A 25,093-nucleotide genomic window follows, 5' to 3' on the forward strand; every position below is an offset into this window, starting at 1 on the left:
GGGAAAGAAACATCTCATATTGAACTTCTCTCAACTACCCAAAATTCTAGAGTTATACACACTCACACACACTACAAACGCACAATCACTACATACGTGCACAAGTGCACATATGCACAAAGAGACTTCCAAGTTTTTCCACTATGAAATTTGTGATTAGCTGCTTTAATTCTGCAGGCTGAAATTTAAATACAAGCTCTTTCTGGCAGATCTCTTTTTTCTTACCAGATTTAATCAGAATTGCTTTACTGGGGTTTAAGTTTTGTATTTGTTTGGCTGGTTTGGGTATGCTTTTGCACTGCTCAAACTGAAAAAGCTTTGTTCCGTCTTCCTTATATATTTTAAAAGTATGCATGGGCAATATTTCATTTTTAACAACATTTAATGTGCACTGAGTTTGGTATTATTGTTATCAATAATCAGGACTTGCCGAACCGCAGCAAGCCCTGCTCACCAGCCGTGCTGTCCGGTGATCTGCGCACACGCAGATCGTTCTGCACATGCACAGATCGCCCAAACCCGGCTCTTCCGGGTTGCAATCTACTTGCCACAGGCGAGTCGATTGCATTATTTGTTGAGCCCTGTCGATAATACATAAGCACCCTAATGCCTTCTACAGAGCTTTAAGCATTCAGATTTATGCTCTAGACCAGGGGTGGGCAATAATTTTTTACTGGGGGCCTCTTCAGAAATGTTTGATGTGGCGGAGCCACAAACAGAAGGCATGGTTGCAGGATACTTCCCTGCTTCCCCACCCATAGACCATGATTGGTCTGGAGGTGGGAGAGCACATGAAGTCTTTGCCTCCCCCTCCAGAGGTTTTCCCCTAGGCGATTTTGTGTGCTTCCAATTCTGCCCCCAGGCCAATCAGGGCTTCGGGGCAGGGGGAGCACACAAAGTCTCCTCCCAGGCTGCCAGGAGCACATGCTCCTTGCAGGGGGAAACTTCGCATGCTACCCCTGCCCTCAGGCCCTGATTGGCCTGAGGGTGGGGAAGCAGCAGGGCCTCTGTGGGCCAGATAAACCAGCTTGGTGGGCTGGATCTGGCCCACAAAGGCCCTTTTGCCCACCCCTGCTCTAGTTTAACAGCTTCCCCCAGAATCCCCACTCACCCTATTGGAGCTTCTCTCCCTCTCCTGCATATCATAGAAGTGGTGCAAAAATAAAGGGAGGGCACAAAGTTTGCCCCTCATGTGTATCATTTTTAAAAGGTGATTCAGAGCCAAAATGATTAATTGCATTGGCATTCTTGACATCTTTTCTCCGGGCTGTCTGCTTCCTTTTTGTTTTCCTTACTTGAAAAGTGCTCTCTCCTCTGAGCACCTAAGAAGTCATCAACTCCCTGATTAACCCTATGATTGTTGGAAGGGATGCAGAGCAGCAAGATATTCCACCTCCTGATGAAGAGAAGAACAGTCAAGAGGTCACCTGCAGAAATGGTATCAACAGACAGGGAATCTTTTACATGCAGGAGGGAAGAAAGCTACCTAGGGGATGCTGCCAGAGGTGATGGCTGTCAAAAATCTCACACAAAATCCTGCTATTGGAGGATGGAGAGCAGAATACTATTCTCTACTGGAGATTTTAAGGCTACATGAGAAGTCCTTCGTGCCTTTCCTTTCCCTTGGATCCAGGGGTATCAGAGCTTAGTGCTATTGTCTAAGTCTTACAAACAAAATGTAAACTGTATACATTCAAAGTCTTTCACATACCAAGAATCTGCTACCAAGGAAACAAACTCATTCCATCTGAAAATTCAGCCTGGAAGAAACTTGCTCCTACTCCCTAAAGAATTTACTCCCTCAATGCTTCCTTGGGAATAGCTAACTAAAACACACAGTACAATTGTCCCCAATAAAAACTTCCAAACCCATCCAACTTTAGAAAAATATTGCTGTCACCTACTTAAATATCATGAGAAGGTCTTGTTTTAGTACAGTGTCTTAAGATGGAATTAAATTAAGAAATTTTATAATGTCTCAGGAAGAAATTAAGTAACTGGACAGCAGCCTTGTAAACAATCAGCTTCCAACATAAATACTTTCATGTTTGCCAGGATAAGAGTTGAGAAATGCTATAATAGACTGCAATCGTATCTATCCATTTATCCAGCACAAACTCCATAGGCTTTTACTTACCAGTGAATGAAAGGAGGAGAATGACAGTATAGTATAAGGAATTGGGTCAAATTGATCCCTGGTGTAATATTACTGAAATCACTTGAGTGACACACAGGGTGAGACTGAAAACTGTGAGTAACTTGCAAGAATAAAATACAAGAGAGTCAACTTTTAAGACCTAAATGGCCTTTAGCAGAGGCTCTGCTTGAGTTTCACAGCTATGTTTGGCTGTTCTTAATCACTCCCGCAATAGGAAAAAGCCAGAAATCCATTGTAACCAGATTCTTGGGTCAGATTATCGCTCTTTTGCATTACTAGACCAACAAAAACTTTATTATAAAAAAATCATGTGTTTGTCTGCATGACTTTGAAGAAAATCTAACAACGCTACAGGACTATAATGGGGTGTGTACCCCATATGGGGCCTGAAAGAGCTAATGAGGGCTGGAAAGGCCAGTTATGCTCCTGGACACACCAAAAGGAAAAGCTAAACGTAATGAAACATGAGTGTCAGCAGGGATAGAGCTGTGTGGTTATTAAAAAGCCAGGAAGTTCAAAGCAGAAAGGGGCTTCAGGGATAGTATACAAACAGTCTCTGAAACTGGACACTCTGATTCGAAAAGGTAACACAGAGAAACCTGTTGGGGGACATTTTAATTTGCTTGGGCACTCATTAATGGAGCTCAAAGTCACTGTATTATTGCAAGCCAATTTAAAAAAACAGCTTGAAAGGGAAGCTGCAGAGCTTAATTTCATTGACAAGTTTGATACCTACAACAGAGGTTTAAACAAAGACCTTAACTGGATTACCCTACTACAGCCTAACGACATGACATAAAAAGCCAAACACCGGGTACTTAAGAACACTTAGTACCCACTCCATCAGCTTCATTTAGCATGGAGGCACTAATTGACAATATTTCCCCCCTTTTTTCCCTTTCTTTTTCCTTCTCTTCCCTCCCACCCTTACCCTCTCTTTCTCTGCTATTTATTTGGAAACTGGACCCCTTAAGTCCATTCATCTAAAGAAGTGGGTTGTGCCCACAAAATCTCATGATACTATCTACATTTTTGGTAGTCTCTAAGGTGCTGCTAGACTATTCATTTTTTAAGTTTTTTCAGTTACCGATTAACACAGCTACCCCTCTGAAACTTCTGAAAACAGAGAGATGGGAAGAGGAGGCTCAGGGATCCTCCAGACTAGGAGAAGGCTGAGAAGAAAAGTTGGGAGCAGAAGAAGGGAACACCCCCAAAATGCATGCCCAGACAGAAGAGCAGGACTGGGCGAAGACTCTGAAAAGGGAATTAAGCTCTGAAACAGGGGCAAGGAAAAAGTCCCAGACTAAAGGGAAAAGAAACAATAGAAGGGCTTGCAGAAAGGAACTTGTACCCTGAGACTGTCCCTCCAGAGAAGCAGCGCAAGGGACAGTGGCTTAGGAGACAGCCCTCTGTGACAGAGTGAGGAGGAGTTCTGCAGAGCTCCAAGAGTAGGGCAAAGAGTGCAGAGTACAGATTATAGGAAGGACAGAAGAGGGGGATTTGTTCCTTTGAGTTGGGAAATTATTATTCAGGAAAGGGTGGACTAAGTCACCACCTGGCTAGAGGGCTGAGTCACAGGAATGAGAGTGCCAGAGTAAACATCAGCGGGGGCACCAGACAGGAGACAGCTGCTACCAAAGGAAAACGCTCCTCCACTGAGTGCAGTGCTTCACAAGTAACTAAGCATAATATTCTTAAATCAAACCTGCTTACATAAATATCAGTTTCCCAAGCTATGTCTAGACTGCAAGCTGCTTTCAGAAGAAGCTTTTCCAGAGGAGATCTTCTGGAAAAACTTTTTTCGAAAGAGAGTGTCCACATAGCAAAAGCTCAATGAAAAACTGATGTGCTTTTTCAAAAGACACCATCCACAATGATTGGACACTATCTTGAATTTAAGTTGTGATTAGTATGGACAGAATGGCCACCAGGGCACCTGTGTTATTTTGTGGAGGCCTCTTCTTTCGAAAGAACTCCAGGTATGTCTACTCTACAAAGTTAGTTCGAACTAACGGACGTTAGTTCGAATTAACTTTCATAGGCGCTACACTAGCGCTCCGCTAGTTCGAACTTAATTCGAACTAAAGGAGCGCTTAGTTCGAACTAGGTAAACCTCATTCTACGAGGACTAAGCCTAGTTCGAACTTACTAGTTCGAATTAAGGGGTGTGTAGCCCCTTAATTCGAACTAGTGGGAGGCTAGCCCTCCCCAGGTTTCCCTGGTGGCCACTCTGGCCAACACCAGGGAAACTATATTGCCCCCCTCCCGGCCCCGGACCTCTTAAAGGGGCACGGGCTGGCTACGGTGCCCGTGCCAGGTGCAAGCCTGCCAGCACCCAGCCAGCAGACCCTGCACCTGGCACAGCTCGAGCCAGCCACCTGATGCCCCCCAGCCCACCCCCTCTTCCCGGGACCAGGCTGGCGGCTCCCAGGAGCTTGCTTGGGACCGCAAGAGGCGGGCACCCGCCTGGTCCAGTGCAGACATCGTGGACCTCGTCCACGACCTCCGCACTAGGCACAGAAAAGCGGCCGTCTAGGGCAGGATAGCTGCCAGCCTGGCCACCCAGGAGCAGGTTTGCATGAAAATCAAGGTGGTCCACTGAGACCACCGACCCTGAGCCCTGAGCTTAGAATGGCCGTCCTGAGTCAGACCAAAGGTCCATCTAGCCCAGTAGCCTGTCTGCTGACAGCAGCCAACCCTAGGGACCCTGGAGGGGATGGACCAAAGACAGTGACCAAGCCATTTGTCTCATGCCATCCCTCTCCAGCCTTCCACAAACTTTGGGCAGGGACACCACTCCTACTCCCTGGCTAATACCACTCCATGGACCCAACCTCCATGAATTGATCTCACTTCTCTTTAAACTCTGTTCTAGTTCTAGCCTTCACAGCCTCCTGCAGCAAGGAGTTCCACAGGTTGACTATTTGCTTTGTGAAGAAGAACTTTCTGTTATTAGTTTGAAGCCTGCTACCCATTCCTTTCCTTTGGTGTCCTCTAGTTCTTCTATTATGGGAACTAATGAAGAACTTTTCTGTATGCACCCTCTCCACCCCACTCATGCTTTTATAGACCTCTATCATATCCCCCCTCCATCTCCTCTTTTCTAAGCTGAAAAGTCCCAGTCTCTTTAGCCTCTCTTCATATGGGACCTGTTCCAAAACTCTGATCATTTTAGTTGCCCTCCCCTCTCCCACCCTCTCTCTTCCCCTCTCCCATCTCCTTTTCCCAGTCTCCCCCAGTTTTGTTCAATAAAGAGAGATTCTATTTTTGAACACAATTGTCCTTTATTTTGTACATCAGGAAGGGGGGCTAGAGACGGGTAAGTGGAAGGAGGTGAGGGAGGAATGGGGCACGAGCCCCCGATGGGGAGGACTGGGCTGGCTCTGCGGGCTTCTGGGGGTAGAACCTCTCCTGCAGCCCCCCAATTGCCTCCTCTCCCCAGATGGCAGCCTGTGGCAAGTGCAGCCGGTCTGATGGCCGAGTGCTGTGATGTGCCCAGTGTGAGTACTCCGGGCAATCCAAGCCAGGACTGCTTTGCAAGCGGGGCACCCCTGAGAACTGTCTGTCCGGGGTGGGGGTCGGGTCCCTTTAAGCACAGCCCTCGGCTAGCCTGAGACAGCAGCTCCACACTCTAAGTCCTCATCTGATGCCCTGCTGGCACTGCTTCCGGCCATCCTTAACCCCGGTTCAGGGTCCACTCTGTGTGGACATGCTAGTTCGAATTAGCAAAATGCTAATTCGAACTAGTTTTTTAGTCTGGATGCGTTAGTTCGAATTAGCTTAGTTCGAATTAACTAATTCGAACTAAGTTAGTTCGAATTAGCGCTGTAGTGTAGACATACCCTCCCTCTTCTGTGTCCACGCACGCATTTTTCGGAAAAAGGCTTCTTCTTCGTGGAAAGAGATTTACTGCTGTCGGAAAAACCCCTCCATTCTTTCAACTGTCTGTTGAAAGAACGCAATAGCAGTGTGGACTTAAGTATAGTTTTGCTGGAAAAACGGCTGTTTTCCAGAAAAACGCTGCAGTGTAGACATATCTTCATGGAATAGAAGGTGTTTGTCGTCACATCATGGAAACCACACAGTGGAAATGTAAAGGCACACACATGGTACTCCTTGAGCCTTGTGCCTCAATGAATTGTCTTTCAGCACCACACAAATGTCTGCTTCTTAAAAAGGCTGGTGCTAGGAGAAATCCTCTCATTAAAATATCTTCTCATAACATCCTTGGAGATGAGGAATTATTATTATTATCCCCATTTGACTGCAGCACAGACACTACTAAGTGACATACCCAAGGTCACACCAGAAGTCTGTGGCAGAATGAGATCTCCCAAAGTTCAGACTAGTGACCTACCGCATAACCATCCATGTGTCCTCTCCAGATCTTATTTACCATTTCACTGATATGCAGAAATAATAAAGCAAAATTCAAAACAAGGGGCTTTAAAAAATGAGTATATGGCATAGTTAACACCTGTGATAACGACTGGGAGTAAGACAGCTTGTATTAAATAACCAGGCAGGTGGAAATTATTTCATGAGAAGAACACAGCAATGCTTTGTTTACAATTTCAAAGTTTCCACTTCAATAAAGATGTCATTTCTCTCAGATTTCAGTTACAGTATTGCAGTGTAAACAAATTATCATTTTTCAGCACATTCCAGCCAAATATTAGGCACAGAACACAACTTACTGAATAACACCATCTTCCATTTAGGTGATATAAAAAAGGATCTTGAGGCTTAAGTTCAATTGCTTTATCTAGATGCTCCTGTTAAAAAGAAGTTCAAAAGAAAGAATATAGGATATTCGTTTCTGTTTGGGAGCAGTCTTCCAACTTTTTAAAACTACAATACAAAATTTAGCACAAATTTATTTAAATTCTCATTTGTGACTGCTTTTGCTGCAGTTGTTCTAGTGTTCTGTAAATATTTTAAGTGGCAATACCATTGCTTACAGAAGAAAACCACAAACACAATTTTTTAACAACTCTGCGCATAACATACCAGGACACATGACATTTAGAAAGTGACCTAACAACTATAAAGTTCAAGTAAATAGTTGAAGGATCTTTAAAACAAACAAAAAAGAAGGGTGCATTCCAAACTTTGGTTTTAAACGTATTTGGTATTAGAAAAGCATAGCACATCAATCCAGTGCAAACAATCCTATTTTGCTTCACAGATATGGTATACTCAAACTAATGATCAGTCACTGAAGTGTATCCTTCTCTAGCATGAAGCATAAGTACCACTATGAGTTGGTGCACCATGTAACATTTTATATTCAGAAGCAGGGCCTGATTTTCTGTGATGTGGCTGGCAAAAAAACATATAATCGACAAACAGTCGGGAATCTAGAATAAATTTGACATAGATGTCTAAAACAGTGAACCACAGTCCAAACTTTTGAATTACAGTAGAAGTACAGATCCTACGCCCTCTGCCCTGCAGTTCAGGAGTTAAAAAGAATCTGAATAAAAAAGCAGAAAGGATAATTCAAATTAAATGAGACATTTCTTCCAAGCCCACCTTTCTCTTCCATTTTCAGATCTCATTTATGGAGATAAATCCTTACTGCATAATCAGGATTTCAAAAATAAGGAATTTCTTGAAGAAATGTTTTCTACCCCTTTTTATTATTTCCTCTCAAAATAACTCAATTGTCAGATATTGCAGGTTTCCTTTTTCCAACATCTCTATTTTTTTTAAACCAAGCCGATCACTAAAATAATGGTGATCTTATAACTTCTCACCTAAACCCCTCAAATGATCATCTTGGTGCAGTTAGGGTGGGATACTCTCTGAAATGAGATATGTACTAGATGGGCACTATACAATATGCTTGTTCACATACCAATTTAAACACCTCCTTTCAGTTTAGACAATTGCTAACAATTTTACTTAATTATGAAAGCATTTTTATTTATATAAACTGCCTTATTTGGCACAGGAGTTCATTGGTTGTACTTTTTTCCCCTTTTTTGTTATTTACTGTCTAATGCAATATGCCCTGATACCAGTGAATAGTAATATATGGGACAATTCTGCTACCCTAGTGCTTGGCAGCCTAAGTACATCAGATGTCTATTTCTGGGTCTCATTTATTCATTGGAACTACTTGTGCAGTAAGTTGGTATTCAACCTGGATCATAGAGGTGCAGACAGGCCTAAATAGATAATATTTAAAATACAATAGCACATGGCTAAACTTTGCCTTGGATGCTTTTAAATTACAACTAAGATTTTAAGCTTTTGGTGGCAGAGACTCAGTTTCTTCTGAGGACAAAGCCCCCGGCAAGGCCTTCCCCCATGTTACAATGCTAAGTGACATACCCCACAGTTTTGAATATGAAATATACATGTATCTGCAAAAGGAAAACATTAAACTACAGTATTATTGTCCAAGGGTGACACTGATCACTGTAGGAAATTGCTGAATTAGTGTTATATGTGTTTCAATTTTCCACTTGTTTTTTTAAATTACAGTGGCAGAATCACTTTCCCCCCCACTTTGCTTTGGTCAAGAAATAAAGCAAAAATCTTGACATTGACATATGAAGTCATATTTAAATCCTTATAGTTTGAAAGCTAATGGACAATATGTGGTAGGAGAACATATAACCATAACACTGGCACTGAAATATACCTAGAGACTAAATTAGTTTGCTGCAAAAGCATTCCTTTTCTACTATCGGGGAAAGCAAATTAAGAATGGCTGCTAATGAAACTACCAAAACATACCTTAAAGAGACCACCATTCTTGATTTTGTTTTGTATGCTGTCAAACTCAGACATATAGCCGCACATGATTGCAAACCTAGGGGAGGGAAAGCAAAGCAGAAAAAAAAAGTTCACACATTTATGATCCTTTTAGTCAAATTCCTTTGAATCAAATGATAAAATATTTCCATAATTATATCATACACTGCTAGAATACTCTTGAAGATTTATTGGCTGGCTCAAAATATCACATGAATTGTGCATATTTGGAAAAAACATCATAAAATGGCAGCAAAAAGTTGTTGGACACTGCGAAAGTACAACTGATTTGGGCCATCAGTGGAAACTGAAACCAGGATCTTCCTACAGAGCTGAAAGCATGAGCTTCTACTGCTTAAGATGAAGGATGAAGGATAACATTTTCAAAGGTGCCAAGTAATTCGGGCACTGAAGTGCCATTTACAAATCTGACCTGCCTGTGGTGGGGAGGCTACTCCATCCCAGCAGGGCTAGAGCAGCCCCCTTGCTCCCTCCTTTTAATTGGTTAGCCCTTAAACAATATGTATAACAGGTTAACCAATTAAATAACGCAATAATTGTCACATCAGTTATATGGTGCGGTAGAGGTTTGATAGGGAGAGAGAGCAAAAGGATAGAACTGATAGTTCATGGTGTGCAAAGCTCACCATAAGATCTGTTCAGTTTAGCATATGGAGAGCAGCACAAACAGAAGTACAAGATGTAGCTACACAGAGACTAGTCTATGATATTGTACTTGAGAAACAATATGTGATCATGTAATTAAAAACTGTACCATTCTGAATATTCATGAACAATTGTCCTGGCTCACTGCCACTGATGGACCTGGCAGGGATGCAACGTCATCCTCTGAATATCTCTAGTTTCTCTTTGCCAGAAGCTGGAACTGGCAGGGGATAGCTCAATCACTCAATAATTGTCTGGTCTGTTCCCTCCCTCTGAAGCACTTGGTATTGGCCACTGTCGGAAGACAGGATACCAGGCTAGATGGACCATTGATCTGACTCAGTATGGCCATTCTTATGTACAGGAGAAGAAAGAGTTAAGACTATGTGCACAACCTTAACTAGGCCTTTTCTTGACTTAAGAATGCCAGCTTAACATTCACTTCAGGTAGATTTTTCCATTATAGAAATCTATATAAGTAGATTACACTGTACACAATGATGTAGCACTAAATAGAGCCAGAGTATTCTTAGCTCTGCATGATGTGCTTACACTCACGAGTGAACAGTCAAAATATAAATAGGCCCTTTCAATCGTCTGTATTTTATTTTTGGCTTTTTCTGCTGTACTTGAATGAAACAATACTGTCACTGGTTTCCTGCTATCTAGATTTCTAGAAGTTTTCCAAATATCCTACTCACTTTTCAGAACATCCCCTTTCTCCATTCCTCCAGGATGTTAGTCGTTCCGGTGTTTCTAGTATTCTTTGGTTACATTTTAAAACATTTTAAAATTTGTGTTCTGTTACAGCAAGTCACTGAACGCTGCTCCTTCTAGTCCAAGCCAAGTCTCCTACTGACTTCTATCACATTCCTTCTTTCTCAGGGCATCTTAGGAACTGTTACCCTAATTTGTCTTTTTTATTAAAAAAAAAAAATCACAAGAAAAATTCACCTCTTTTTAAATAAACTGCCCTATCACATCTTGTGGTTTCCCTCCCAGCCCTTTTCAACAGGAGCCCATGATCAATTGTTGGAGGCAAGCAGCATTTTAACAAGGAAGCTGTGAGGTCCCAGTGGAGCTATTCATTTAGAGCCAGTTCTGGAATGTCTAACTGTCATGTACATTGATTTCTATCGGACAAATCACATACATAAAAGTTTAACGTGTACATCAAGTGCTTGGTAGGATCAAGGCCTTCATTCCAAACTGCTTATAGCTGTGAGACATTTCAAATGATATTAAACTAGCAAATGTAATTACCCGGTATTGTTTAGGTCATTAAGAGGAGGTGCAGGAGTCAGGGGAAGGGCTTGAGGATGAGGGGAGCTCGGGGCTGGAGGCATAGGGGGGTGCAGGAGTCAGGGTTGGGAGGTGAGGAGGGGCTCAGGGCAGGGGGTGGGGAATGCAGGAGTCAGAAACAAAGGGTAGGAGGGCTCAGAGCAGAGGGTGAGGGTGCAGGTGTCAGGACAAAGGTTTGGGAGGTGTGGGAGGGCTTCAGGGGCGAGGGTTGCTGGCGGCTGTTCCCGGGGGCCAGGCCGGAATGGTGGAGGCTGCGCAGCCCACCTGTCAGCTTCTCCCTGGGACTGGCCCAGCCTGCCTGCTGGCTTCTCCCCAGAGCCAGCCTGGGAGTGCCAGGGACTGTGGGACCTAGCTGGCAGCTGCTCCTTGAGGCTGGGGTGCTTGCTGCCCCCTGGTGGTTTTTCATCAGTGTAACTGTCTCTGATATCACACCTCTCCCTTTCCATTTGATGAGAAACAATTGCATTACATACATGTCCCATTGTCTGGGCACAACAAAACCCTGATCTTGCTTTAAGTTATAATACGAAGTCGCTGTATACCTAATTTGGTAATCCTAGCTCTAACCATTTAGTTATTGAACAAACAGACCCACAGAAGGACGGAGGGACACAAAGACAGCTACACAAACACTATAAAATATATAACAGATTATGAGGTATGGTGACACTAGCATTTCAAAAGGAAATTTAGGGCCACTCAACAATTATATAAAGTTGTAAGTGGGGAAAATGTGCTGTTTTAAAAATACTTTTAAATGGACTCCCTCTCTACGTTTGTATTATCTGGACAATACTATCATCTTCTTGACTCTCCAAGAATTTATGCACTCTTACTGATGCACACATATTACTTCAATTATAATGGAACCATGCATGAATACTGAAAGGAATACAGACCCCCTGAGCCGGACTATAATTTGCCTTAAGACTTCTTTATACCACTGTATAGAAGTAATAAAGCGGCATAAACCCATAGATATGCTTTCCTGGATCTTGTAGAGTTCAGCTATGACATGTAGGATTTCACAATGTATTATTAAATCAAAATAAGAAGTAATCTAAAAGAGAAAACATAAACTGAAGTATGAAATAGAAGTAAGAATTATGCAGAAAAGTTTGCAAGTAAATGCCAGTAAGAGCAGAACATTCTGTGTTAGTATTCATTTATTTTAAGCATGGTTTAAATTTCAGCTTCACTAGGAATTCTTGTTAAATGAACATACTATAATTGTTGCACAAGAACAAAAATATTTTACTACTTATAAATAAATCCAATGTTTTTACTATAAAAATCAATGATAAAAGTAATCACGTTATGAACTGTTAATTTCTGATACTGCTGATGTTTCCTGAAAGTGGGGATAATAACAGCTGTTAAATTCATGTGACTTTCAGGCAGATTGTCAGTCATTGTTGAGCAACATGTCCACTGAACAGAATCTGCCTAATCTTGCTGGCACTCCTGTCAACTAAAATACCATGATTTCACATGGAAATGAGCTGGTGGGGGTGGTGGGAGGATGAAGCTAGGAAGGTCATGAAAGTTCAGCTCCTTAGAGAGAGAGGAACCATACTAAAAACTTTATTTGGCATAAATTGCTCAACCCTAAGCAACATGTCTCCCTTTACTCATTAGGTGCTAATCAGATAAACTCAGCATACCATAGCTAAACGGATTGCTGCTGGAAAAGAAAACAATGAAAAGCGAACAAGCTAATCCAGCATCTTGCAGTATTTTCCTGTCTGTGCGTGACAAGGAAAAAAGGGCCCTCGCTTAAACCAGTTCAGATAAGTACTTGTATTTTATAGAGCTTATCTGTGAATAAAAAACATACAAAATGAAAAACAAGCAAGCTAAAATATCCATCGCTGTCCAACAATAAGGATCTTTGTCATATACTCGCTGCAATGTTCTACTTTACACTTTTGTATCTGAATAAATAGCAATGCCAGCAACTTGTGAATACAAATTAATTAATTGTGTAGGAGTTAAAATTGCAAAGCACGTTGGACAATCATTTATGGAGAGTGGCTGGCTAAAAACAGAATTCATAGCTTTCCAGATCTCCAGGTGTGGATGCATTTGAATGCAAATGAAAAAGGGGGGAGTCTTATCTTTATTTGCAAACTGATACTCTACTAAATGTGTTCACCAATCTGAACAACTCTGGTTAGTTACAGGTGCACCTTAAAAACAGGAATGGGACTAACAAGACATGTGCCAGTCATTGTCCTGTCCAATGTTTTTGATGCTACTATTAGACAAATAATAATAAACAGTTCTCACTGGTAAAATGTTTCACTAGAGGGAAAAAAAATCAAGAGGAATTTAACAATAGACAGATGAAAGAGTCTTCAGTGCATAAAGATCCCTGTATGGACTTCTGGCATTTTTATTAGCAAAGCTAGCAAAAGGAATAAAAGTGGGGTATGGCTTTTACTACACCTACAGAAATATTAACAACCCCTTTTATCCACATCCATCATTTACATGCATGTTCAGGGTTCAGAGCCAGGCACTGCTAGGAAACCTCTCTCAAGAGTTCACCACCCCACAGTCACTTGCCCCATCTAGTGGTTCCAGTAGGAACCCACTGACACGTTTAATGAAGGGAATATTTAGTAACTGTTGGTATGATAATGCTATTACAAAATTGGTGAAAAATAAAATGTTCAGGTACCGCTTAAAAAGAATAAAACTTTATAATACCCGGAGAGGGAAAATAAAGAGGAAATCTTTAAAGACTAGGGACCCACAAGTCAATGACATTATGACTGAGTTAATGTTGGTATGCTACTAATATCGCAAATACCCACATATTCAAACATGCTAATTAACTAAACATAATGGATATACTTGTAACTACTATAGATGAGCCACCATTGTTTCTGCTAAAGTTACATCAAATTATGAACTTGGAAATATGCTTTTCACTTTATAAGAGATGCTGAAAACATGCAAAGCAAGAAAAATGGAAACAAAGGTAAAATGGCTAGACTTCTAGAAGGAAAAACTTACGAAAAACAAGAATTATTCTCCTGCATTCTTCTTCTTTGCACAAACCATGCAAAACACCTCACCCTTCATTCAATAAACGTGATTATATTTTTAAATACTCCACACGTTAATTAGAATTATTACAGGACATTTTCTGAAAAGTATGCCTCAACTTGTTTATAAAAGTGTGATGAAGGAAGATCCATTTATTATCAAGAAAAATGGGCGTACAAAAGTTAGCATTCTTCTTGGCACAAACACACACAAGAAAAATCAGCTAGCTTTCAGCAGTCACCAAGGATCTGATCTTGGAATGAGCTCTGGTTGGCTGGACCCCAGTGCCCACATGAAAACCTGCTGAAATGAAGTAAATGAAGCTCTATGCAAGTGGATGGAGCTCCTTCAATATCAGCATACAATGAATCAACCTTTCCCAGGATGGTATTCCAGCTGGTCTACTGGCATTCAGCCAAAACTAGGACAAATGAGGGCATACCTGTTACAGTCGGAAGTACAGTGAGTTCGTTCAGCATGCTCAGAAGAACCAGGCCAAATGTTAACACACAAATTGCAGATGGTTCTAGGATATATGTCTGGCTTAAAAACAAAGACACCTATAGATAAATGAGCCTTTGTTACACATGCTCTATCACCTGTGTCTTGACAGCAGAAACATGATTCTCAGCAGATATGCTAGGGCCCTAAGTTATTCTCCTGCACTAATAAAACAAGAGGCAGTTTAAAATATTTGCCAAAGCATCTAAGTAACTTAAAAGGCTATCCAAATCAGAACAACTCCAGAAGAACAAAGATGAATTTCTAAGTTGTTTTTGTAGTTGCAAATGAAATAGTTCCAACTAGTCTGCTTTAGTAATACAAAATACTAAAACTTGTAAGATAAATCTGAATTTAATCTTCATGTGCATTATAGCAGTGTGTCAAATATGAAAAACTCTACAGGGAAACAAAGATCTTAGCCCTTCGTCAGTCCTGGGACCATCTTCTAACTTCTATACACCCATTTTTCTGGAGAATAAATGGATCTTACTTCATCACACTTTTCTAAACAAGTTGAGGCATTCTGTTCAGAAAATGTCCTGTAATAATTCTAATTAACGTGTGGAGTATTTCAAAATATAATCACATTTATTGAATGAAGGGTGAGTTGTTTTGCATGGTTTGACTGATTTTTAAAATGCAATTAAAAAATAATGAATAGCAATTCTGCCACTTGCCGGGCTTGGAATGCTTAAAGCATCCTACTGGTTCATCAGTACTTCTTGCTAATACCACTGTTAATAATGGAAACAGCTACTCCATCTTAGGCAGAGTAGTACTATTTGGCTCAGCTATAATATAAAATAAATGGATAATTAAAGGAGACCAGCATTAAGAGCTTTAGCTATACAAGTGTGTAAAAATATTGCTTCCATGTTAGAAACTAACTTTAGCTGTAAAGTATTATCCTTGCATATACAGGCAGTCTCCGGGTTATGCGGATCCGACTTATGTCGGATCCGACTTATGTCGGATCCGACTTATGTCGGATCCGACTTATGTCGGATCCGACTTATGTCGGATCCGTACTTACGAACGGGGCTTTTCTCGCCCCGGAGGACGTGGGCGACGGGACCGCCCAAACGCGCCGCGGTCCCGCCGCCCGTGTCCTCCAGGGCGAGAAAAGCTGCTCCGCGTCTCCCTGGTCTGCTGGGGGGGGGGGCAGCAGACCAGGGAGACGTGGAGCAAAGCCGCGGAGGACCCGGGCTTACGTACAAGATAGGGACTGTACGTACAAGATAGGGACTTTGTTCTTAAGTTGAATTTGTACGTAAGTCGGAACTGGCCTCCAGATTCAGCCGCTGCTGAAACTGACCAGCGGCTGACTACAGGAAGCCCGAGGCAGAGTTTCTCTGCCCCGGGATTCCTGGAATCAGCCGCTGATCAGTTTCAGCAGCAGCTGACTTGGGGACACCTGGGACAGAGCAGCTGGGGTGCTGCCGGGTTGGTCCCCGCAGCGCCGCGGTGCGGCGCTGCGGGGACCTACCCGGCAGCACCCCAGCTGCTCTGCCCAGGCGTCCAGATTCAGCTGCGGTTGAAACTGATCAGCGGCTGATTCCAGGAATCCTGGGGCAGAGAAACTCTGCCTCGGGCTTCCTGTAGTCAGCCGCTGGTCAGTTTCAGCAGCGGCTGAATCTGGAGGCCAGTTCCGACTTATGAACAAATTCAACTTAAAAACAAACCTACAGTCCCTATCTTGTACGTAACCCGGGGACTACCTGTATTTCATACTCTTGGTAACCTTTGTTTCCCTAGGGAAATATTTTATAGTCATTACTCCTTTTCAAACCCTGAATTGTCTAGAACATTTTTGCTATTGTGAGTGCCTAACAGTATACTCTATTTTGCTGGGAACTTTGTGTAAAATCCCTTCAGCCCTGTGTTAGATGAGAGTTAATACAAAGATACTTTTTCTCCATATAAATAACTCTCTTCCCCTTCCATAGCACTCTCCCATCTTCACACAACTCAAGTACTTTCAAATTTGAAATGTTCAGGTTGGCTAGACCAGAGGACCGGGCCCCTTTTTGTTAGTCACACATGCACAGCTGTATAATAGCCAAGTTAAAGCATTTCCAAACTTAAATTTCATGCATGCACAGTAGTAACTTCTGCTAGGACTGGGAGCAGAACACCAACTGTGAGTTGGGTGAAGCTTAATTCTGGTAAAGTCAAAATGATGATATTAGGATACAGTAAGCTTCCAAAATTACAATGGGGTGATTATAATGTGTGTCCTGGCTGAGACAGTTGTTTCCCTTCAGTTCATGAAGTTCACAGTTTGAGAATGCTTTTAGATCCCTATGTTTGGATTCTCAAGGGACGGAAGAAGCTGCCAGTACCTTCTGGTTGGGCATTTACACAACCATCTCTCTCATATCTGGACTCTCCATGCCTTCGCAATAAGCCATTCTGGAAATTACAAGTGCTCTGCACTGAATTACTGTTGTGACTTTTGCTCTTCACAAAACAAACATAAAACAGAACTACCTTTAATAACAGGTCAAAGTTTAAGCTCGCAGAGCAAACAGATGATTGCCTAGTTGGCAGTGTTAGCCGCAGAGGCCCGGATCCACCAAAGGACCTAGGTGGAACTGTGTCTTGCAACACCTAACTTTTAGATACCTAAAAAAAAGCACTGGCGCCATGATGGGATCCACAGAACCTGAGTTAGAAGCCTAAACTCCCTATACAATATATGCGGAGAGATAGGTGCCTGAGAATGTGATTCATAAAAGCCAGCACACTAGGCAGAGAGCCACCAATGACAGCCAATAGGAGAGGTCAACGCCATCCCTTTTACAAAGGCAGATGCCTAAATCCAGGCTGCAGGGTATATCTGTGCTGGAGATCCACAGGTAAGAACAACTCCACCCTTTCCTCCCCCGAGAGTCAGGTTGTTTAGTCATCTCAGTTACTTCTTGTGAGAATGTGTTAAGCACACGTCTCACTCCACACAAAATGGCCAAAGGAGAAAATGGTGGTGGCAGTGGCGCCCAACATAACCCTTAGCTCAGTGGTAGGGATGTAAAATCCCGTTTTAATCAATTAACCTGTTAAATGTTGTTTGACCAGTTAACCGCTTAAACAGAGGTTGGCAAGGGGGCTGCTTCCTGCCCAACTGGGCTGGAGCACCCCTCTGCTCAAGGTGTGGTGCAGAGGGTCCAGCTGGGCTAGAGGTGTCTCCCATCATGGGTGGGATGGAGCACCCCCTAACTGTTGTGCGATGGACCCAGTCAGGCAGGAGCGCCCCCAGCCTGCAATGCAGGAGGGGGACTGCTCCAGTCTAGCCAGGTCAGCCGCACAACAGGCTGCCCCAGCCAGGCTGGGCTCACTGCAAACGGGGACTGCTCGGGCCAGGCTGCATGTACCGCACCACACTGTGAGCAAGGGGCCGCTCAAGCCGGGCTGGGTTGGGGCCATTGTGCCACACCGCAGGCAGGTGAGGAGCTGCTCCAGCCCAGCCAGGCTGCCAGTTAACCAGTAAGCATCACCCAGTAAGGGTAATGCTTACTGATTGACCAGTTAACCACCGACATCTCTACTCAATGGCGAGAGCACTCACCTGGCATGTGAGAGACCCAGGTTCAGCTCCTCCTTTGGCTTGACTGGAAGAAATGAAAAGGACTCTCCCACTGCTCTTAGGTGAGTGTGCCAATCACTGGACTATGGGATATTTTGATGTCGGGCTCCCTGAACCTCACCCATTGAAGCCATCCCACTTTGGATAAGTCACTGGAGAGAGACGTGTGTCTGTAGCCTGGTGATTAGGTCAGTCACAAGGGAAGTGGGAGATCCAGAGTCCAGTCCTCGAGCTCCAATGACTACCATCACCTCTGAGCAATGCTGGCAGTGGCACAAGCTTTACAGCTGGGCATCTGGCCAGCAGCCTTCCTCTCCAGCTGTGCAGTTCAGAAGGCCACACCAGGGCAGAGGGGACCACTCCCACAACCCTGTTATTACAACCTTTTGGGTTGGGATGCTTTCCATGGTGATACCGTGAAATTTCAGATCTAAACCTCTGAAAACGTGAAATTGACTAATTTTATATCCCATGAAATTGACCAAATGAATCATGAATTTGGTCATAAAACATCAAAAAACAAGATTCTGTTTGAGGGTTTTTAAAAAAAGCTTCTTAGCTGTCAAATTCCACTTTTTGCATTCTGCTCCCATGGACATTGGTACACATTCCACTGGTAAAAATGCTGCACAGGCAAACATATGAGGGGCATCTTCAACATTTACATCTTTGGCTAAAATCTTAGTCATTCTAATCCCTCTTCAAAGGGAACAAGACTGATTAAACCAGGGGTGGGCAAAAAAACAGTGGTGGTTTGCCAGGGTTAGTGCCAGGAAGGCCGCCACCACTATATTTATCTCACTTCTGCAGGTATGGGCAATCGCAGCGCCTGCTGACCATGGATCGCCATTTCCGGCCAATGGGAGTGGCGGGAAGTGGCACAGACTGAGATACCACTTCCTGCAGTTCCAATTGACCAGGAACAGTGATCCGTGGCCAAGAGAAGCTGTGATCGCCCATACTTGTGGAGACTCAGTTAAATATAGTGGTCAGGTCTGCCAGGCCTGTGGGCCGATATTTGCACAGTCCTGGATTGGACAGATGAAAATTACAGCTATGATTTTCATTATCAAGAGTTTGCCTAAAAGTAACCATTTAAATATGTCTAATCAAAACACCTAAAGGTTTCATGATCTATCTAAGGACCATAAATGAAGGCATGATCACTCATCAGCTGAAGCCTGGATGCATGCATTAATTTTGAGATTATTAGTGGCTGCAGAAAGATCAATTGCCAAGGCTGACTGACCGATAAATTATTTTTTGTTCAGTACTTTCTATATTTATCCCACTCAATTTAATTTGAAGAATATTGAGCATCTGCCAAGCTGCTGGTAAAAACACTGACAAGTGGGCTGTTACATTAGCTTAGAGTGGAACTTTGAAGTGCAAATTTGCATTGTGAGAGCAGTAGAAAGGTAGGTGTTTGCTCAGGTCTTGTGATATGAACAAAGGATCCCTGTCTGTAACTATGGCTTTGATTCAAGATCAGAAGGGAACATTAGCATTTATGATTAAACTTGACTGAAGTGGTATTATGGTTTATATGTCTCTTTGAAGGTTGTGGTAAACTGTATGTGACATGTGTAATGGATAAATTACCTTGTGCTAATTGCCATGGTGTTTGGGAGACAGAAGGTTAAATCAAAAGTCTATTGATCTGTCTCAGGCCAAGAGACTGCAACTATAACGGTCTCTTTGGACAGAATCCTTTTTGTCTCCAATCTGCTTGAATTCTCATAGGAAAAACTGCAAGCCATAAAAAATGAGATCCCAGGAGATCCTAGTGGCTCATTTAATGGTCATTGACTGAAGTCTTAGATCTGCTTCAGGTTTCATACAAGAGAAACCTAAACCACCAGGACCAAGGTCCTAGTCTTTGGCTGGAATCATCCTGAATATGGATTTTGGACTATAGCCATGGACTTAAATTCTAAAAACTTTTCGCAACTACAAGATCACTATCTCTTTTATATAACTGAACCTCAAGAATCAAACTCACGTCTGTATGTATATTGATTTTTTTAACCACTACTCTCCTCTCCCTTTCCTTTTAAAATACATCTTAATTTGGTTAATGAGAATGGGCTCTGAGTGTATATTTGGGATAATGTCTGCAATAAAGATGTTAAGAAGTAGGTAACTGACTAATTGTGTAGTCAATACAATTTGTATCAACTACACGATTAGTTGATAAGGTGCCCCGCTGCAGCTCTGCAGTTTAAATGTAGTAGGCAGCCAGCCCAGCTCTTACTACATTCAAAAGGCAAAGGCGCAGTGGGGGTATGTCTGGAAGCCGGCAGGAGCCAGGATTGAGCAGTCCCAGCTCCCGCTGGATCCCAGACTGCTGTGCTTCTGCCTCCCCTCTCCCACTCCGTACTGTGGAGATGATGCTGGGGGAACCAGCTTTTAAGCTGGCTCCCCGCAGCACTGGCTCCTGCTCCTCCCCTCCTTGCTGCCTCTGATACAGAGGCAGCGGGGTGGAGGAAGTGAGTAGTTGAGCAGTGACTCGACTACCTGATAAGTTGACTACTCAACTAGTTGCTTACATCCCTAGTCTGCACTATTTATTGACCTGGAAGGTAATGTGTCCAGTCTTTTGGGATTGGCAGAACTTTTTTTGACTGACACGTCTGGGTGGAGGCCTAAGGCTGGGTACTTTAAGGGAACTGCATTGTTTGGATTTCTGATTGACCAATAAGGTACTATTGAGGCTGTTTTGTGCTGGCTTGGTAAATATAAATACTGGAATGTCCACCAGCTCTGGGGAGCGGCCGCCCCATTTCTTGCCGTGCATCCTAACCGAGTGATTTTTTTGCTGATATAATTGGAGGACCCTCCCATATCAATTTGACAGCCCCTCTGTGAAATTGGCCCTGCCCCATGAAACCCAATCTCCCTGAAAATCAATCAGGCTGGGGCTGGAAGTGCGAGGGCGTCAGGTGGGACTTGGGGCTTCCACCCTCTGCAGCTCCAGCCCCCACAGCTCTACCCAGGCTCAGGGATTCCCCCTCCACTCCCTGCCCCACCGGTGGTCATTGCCGGGGCTCAGAGCTGCTGCTGCTCCTTCCTCCCCTCCTTCTGGGGTTCTAGACTTTCACCTCCTGCAGGTACTGCTTGGGCTCAAAGACCTGGGCTGAGGGCTTCCTTCTCCCTGCAGGCTTTTGCCCATCACAGCTCCTGCCTGAGCTGCCCCCCACCCTCCCCACAGCTCCTGCCCAGGCTCGGGGGCTGCTTCCTCCTCCTAGGCTCTAGCTGGGTTTCTGGGTACCAGAGCTCAGGGATTCCTCCCTCCATCCCCAGCTCCTGCCTGGGCTTAGGGACCTAGGCTGGTGGCTCCACCCTCCAGGGCTTTAAGTTCCTGCTTGAGCTCCAACTTCTGCCCCCCAGGGCTCCAGTCAGGGATCAGGGCTTCAGCCCACACAATCCCAGCTGAAGCCAGAGCTTCCAGCCTATAGTTCCTGGCAGACACAAAGGTATTTCTTGGTTGAAAGGCATATTTGTCTTTGCTGAGAATGCCCATCACTTGTTCTCATATCACAGGACTTTTCTGAACAAGCTAAAAAGTCACCAGGGTTAACATAGAACATCCAGAATATGGTTATCAGGACAAATAAATCTAAATAATCTGAATGGGTAGGAAAAGAAAGCCAGAATTAACAGTCCTTGGATACAGACATTCCCTTTCAATCAATTATACTTCATGGTTGCTGAGCTTCCTTGGCTTGGTACATACAGAAATTTATTTACGTTTAATTAGAGCTCCTACTTAATAGAGATCAACTTCCGAGACATGCTTTTTTGAAATCTTATCATCTTCACCCTCTGAGACGGATAGATGTTATGTTCCCAACAGACAGACAAAATAAAATCCAGGGAAACATTACTGCCAAATTATACAACAAATTTTCTTCCACAAGAGCAAGGAATAATAATTTGCTGTACAATTTTGAATGGTCTAATTAAATTTCATTTCCCCCTTGTTATTAGATTATAAGTGTCTCTCATCAAGGAAGAAAGACAAAGAGAAAGAACTATACAAACTTAGGGCAGGTCTCCACTTACAGCAGCACAGCTATAAGAGCACTTCTGTAGCACCAGATTCCTCCCAGCTCCAGGAGCATGGCAGTGGGAGAGCCAACATAGCACTGTGCACATGAGTGCTGATGCTGGCAAAACGTATGCCGCCAAGGGGGTGTTTTTTTCATAGCCTCAAGTGACAAAAGTTTATGACCTTAATAAAAGCAGATAAGTAGACTTAGCTGACTGCTAGGAATTATACTATACTATTGTTGCTTTTGTTATTGCAGCCCATCTGCATCACATGTGCAGAGTGAACTATAGATAACCCTTATCATATACTAATTGGGGGAATAATGTAAAATATTGCAATATTCTTCAAAAACAAAGTGGAATTATAAACTACTTGACAGTCTATAGCATATCAATCCTTAAAATCACCACCAGTGCTGAGCACTTGATCTTTCCAAACTAATGAAACTTACAATGCCATTATGTCTTTGAAAAGACACTGTGTCACTGGTTGCATAGTAAAAGAAAAGTTTGCACTTAAAATACAAGGATGAAAAACTATACAACATATATACTTTTGCTGGAAAAAAAAAGACACACCCCATGTTAAGAAGCATGGAACTTCCTTCCACACTTCAGCCTCTAGAACAAGTTTTTTGATTGGTCTAATTTTGGTTTCCGCACGTTTGTATGTACTTTCCCATTAGAGGAGGCCTATCATTATAGTATTTTACTTATAAACTATGATAAGGTCAGCATGGAAGAGAGGATAAATTAAAAGCCTTGAAGGGTAATGTCCTCTTGCAAAGCCGAAATTCCCCTTCCATAAAATACCTCTTTAATGGCCCATAGCCAGAAAGTAGAGATGGATGAAGGGGAAGTGATATGAACATCAATGAAGGGGAAGGATACACCATTTTAGGAGTACAGCAATTCTCTCAAGAATAACTGTTCAGAGACAACACAATGAAGTGGGGACCTCAACCTAGCAGGCAGACTAATATGATAAATAGTAAAGAATGAGCAAACTGACACTGGAAAGAAACAGCAACAAAACTTTCATCAGAAAGGAGAAAAGAAGTAAATAATAGATAAAATAGCAGCACTGAGGAAACTCAACCTGAAACAAACAGACAATTTTTGATGGAATATCTTTCTGTCAGGTATGCTGATTTGTCACTGTCATAATGGAAAAGAGGTTCTCTCTCTGTCCTTTGTTTGAGGTTTAGAGCAGTTTCTTCAACGTACTGAGGGAGATGGGAGACACTTCTTTCTCTAAGAATGGACTTCTTACAATGTGTAAGTAGGGAACAGTTTAGCTAGTCCACCGGGATTTATTGTTTTCCTTGTTTGGGGATGTGGAAATAACGTCTGAGCTGTTAATTGTGGGGGTTTTTCTTTTGTAACTAAGTCTGTTAGCCCAGGGGTTTTCTCAGAGTATCTATATCAATTGGTGGCTCTTTCTATCTAGCCACTTTACTATGCTTGCAACTGCAGTTTTGTTTGGATAATAAAGGATTGTTTTCTTTTCTAATTAACCGGGATTGGTTGATTGTTGTGTCCTTAGGACTCAGTGCCTAGTGACAAGGACAGAGTCCATGGCTATCTCTGGATTCCCTGTTTTTCCCAACTCCAAGTAAAATGGAGGTTGGGGGAGGAGAGAGTTTTACCTTAGGAAAGAGATTTCCCAAGTGATCTCTTCCCTGTTTTTTTTTTCTTGGAATTACCTGGGTGGTAGCAACGGATTCCCCAAAATCTGGGTATTAGGATTGGGGGGGAGAGGAGTTTTTATACCAGAGCCTGTGGAGGCAAGGTTTTGGAGTGCTCTTGTGAGCCCCCAACTCCTGCATTCGTCATGCCAGAGTGGGGAACAGCCTTGACAGTCACACTTAAAACATTTCATGGGAACATATAGGCTGTGTCTACACTAGCAAGTTTTTCCGGAAAATCATCTGATTTTCCGTAAAAACTTGCCAGCTGTCTACACTGGCTGCTTGAATTTCCGGAAAAGCACTGACGATCTAATGTAAAATCATCAGTGCTTTTCCAGAAAAACTATGCTGCTCCCGTTCGGGCAAAAGTCTTTTTCCGAAAGACTTTTGCGCAAAAGGGCCAGTGTAGACAGCATAGTTCTGTTTTCTGCAAAAAAGCCCCGATCACGAAAATGGCAATCGGGGCTTTTTTGCAGAAAAGCGCGTCTAGATTGGCCACAGACGCTTTTCTGCAAAAAGTGCTTTTCCAGAAAAGCATCCTGCCAATCTAGACGCGCTTTTCCGAAAATGCTTTTAATGGAAAACTTTTCCGTTAAAAGCATTTCCGGAAAATCATGCCAGTGTAGATGTAGCCATAGACTTTGATAAGTGCTTTATTTTAATAAGATCAAAACAATTTGTTTCAACTATATTATATTACCTTAAAATTACTGTAGAATGTAGTAGTACACACAAAGCCCTTTGGTCTTACTGAAACAAAGTGCCTTAATGAGGCCATTTTGATATCATCAAACTATATTTCTTTCAACTTTTTTTCAGGAAATGTTGACTTTTTGTTCCAATTTGAGACTAAAAAAATTCTGAAATGTTGGAATTTCTCTTGCAACAGAAATTCTAAATTTTGCCCAACTCTAGTACCAACTTTTCATGTGTCATTTTTGTTCATGACTCTAATTTTTACATCAAGCTACAGGAAAACATATATTAATTTTCAAAAGTAAAACTATAGAAAAAAGTTCTGGTAGTCTAGAAGTTACTGGCCCATTTGTAATGCAATGTTCCTCATAAAGAACACTTCACATTTGATCTTCATAGTCTGCACTGGCCATCTACTCTTCTTTTTCAGGTACAATTTATGTTATCGGAATTAACCTGTATAGGCCTACATACCCCATAACGTCACCTACTCCTCACAATGTATTATGAGATTAACTAAAGTGCTGCAGCAAATAACCCCCTGGTTTATAACAATAGGGAGCTGAATAAATGAGTTTGGAGTTTCCTTTTTCCTTTGATCCATAAGACCCTAAGTTGTTG

The 25,093-nt window shown here is 42.6% G+C and overlaps 1 protein-coding gene across 4 annotated transcripts in view; it reads right to left on the reverse strand.

Moving 5' to 3' along the window:
* The window catches only part of RMDN2 (regulator of microtubule dynamics 2), a 90,847-nt gene that overhangs the window by 53,155 nt on the left and 12,599 nt on the right, over positions 1 to 25,093 (reverse strand). For all 4 annotated transcript variants that reach the window (XR_012902853.2, XM_075924967.2, XM_075924966.2 and 1 more), the window contains exons 6-7: positions 8,906 to 8,981; positions 6,856 to 6,933 (exon numbers count right to left, since the gene is read on the reverse strand). Coding sequence is in view for 3 of the 4 variants with exons in the window: in XM_075924967.2 (XP_075781082.2) it covers positions 6,856 to 6,933; positions 8,906 to 8,981 (154 nt within the window). In the remaining variant the exon portion in view is untranslated. The remainder of the gene's footprint in view (positions 1 to 6,855; positions 6,934 to 8,905; positions 8,982 to 25,093) is intronic.

The sequence above is a fragment of the Pelodiscus sinensis genome, chromosome 3 (assembly GCF_052426305.1).
Source record: "Pelodiscus sinensis isolate ZL-2025 chromosome 3, ASM5242630v1, whole genome shotgun sequence".
Classification (NCBI taxonomy): Eukaryota; Metazoa; Chordata; order Testudines; family Trionychidae; genus Pelodiscus; species Pelodiscus sinensis.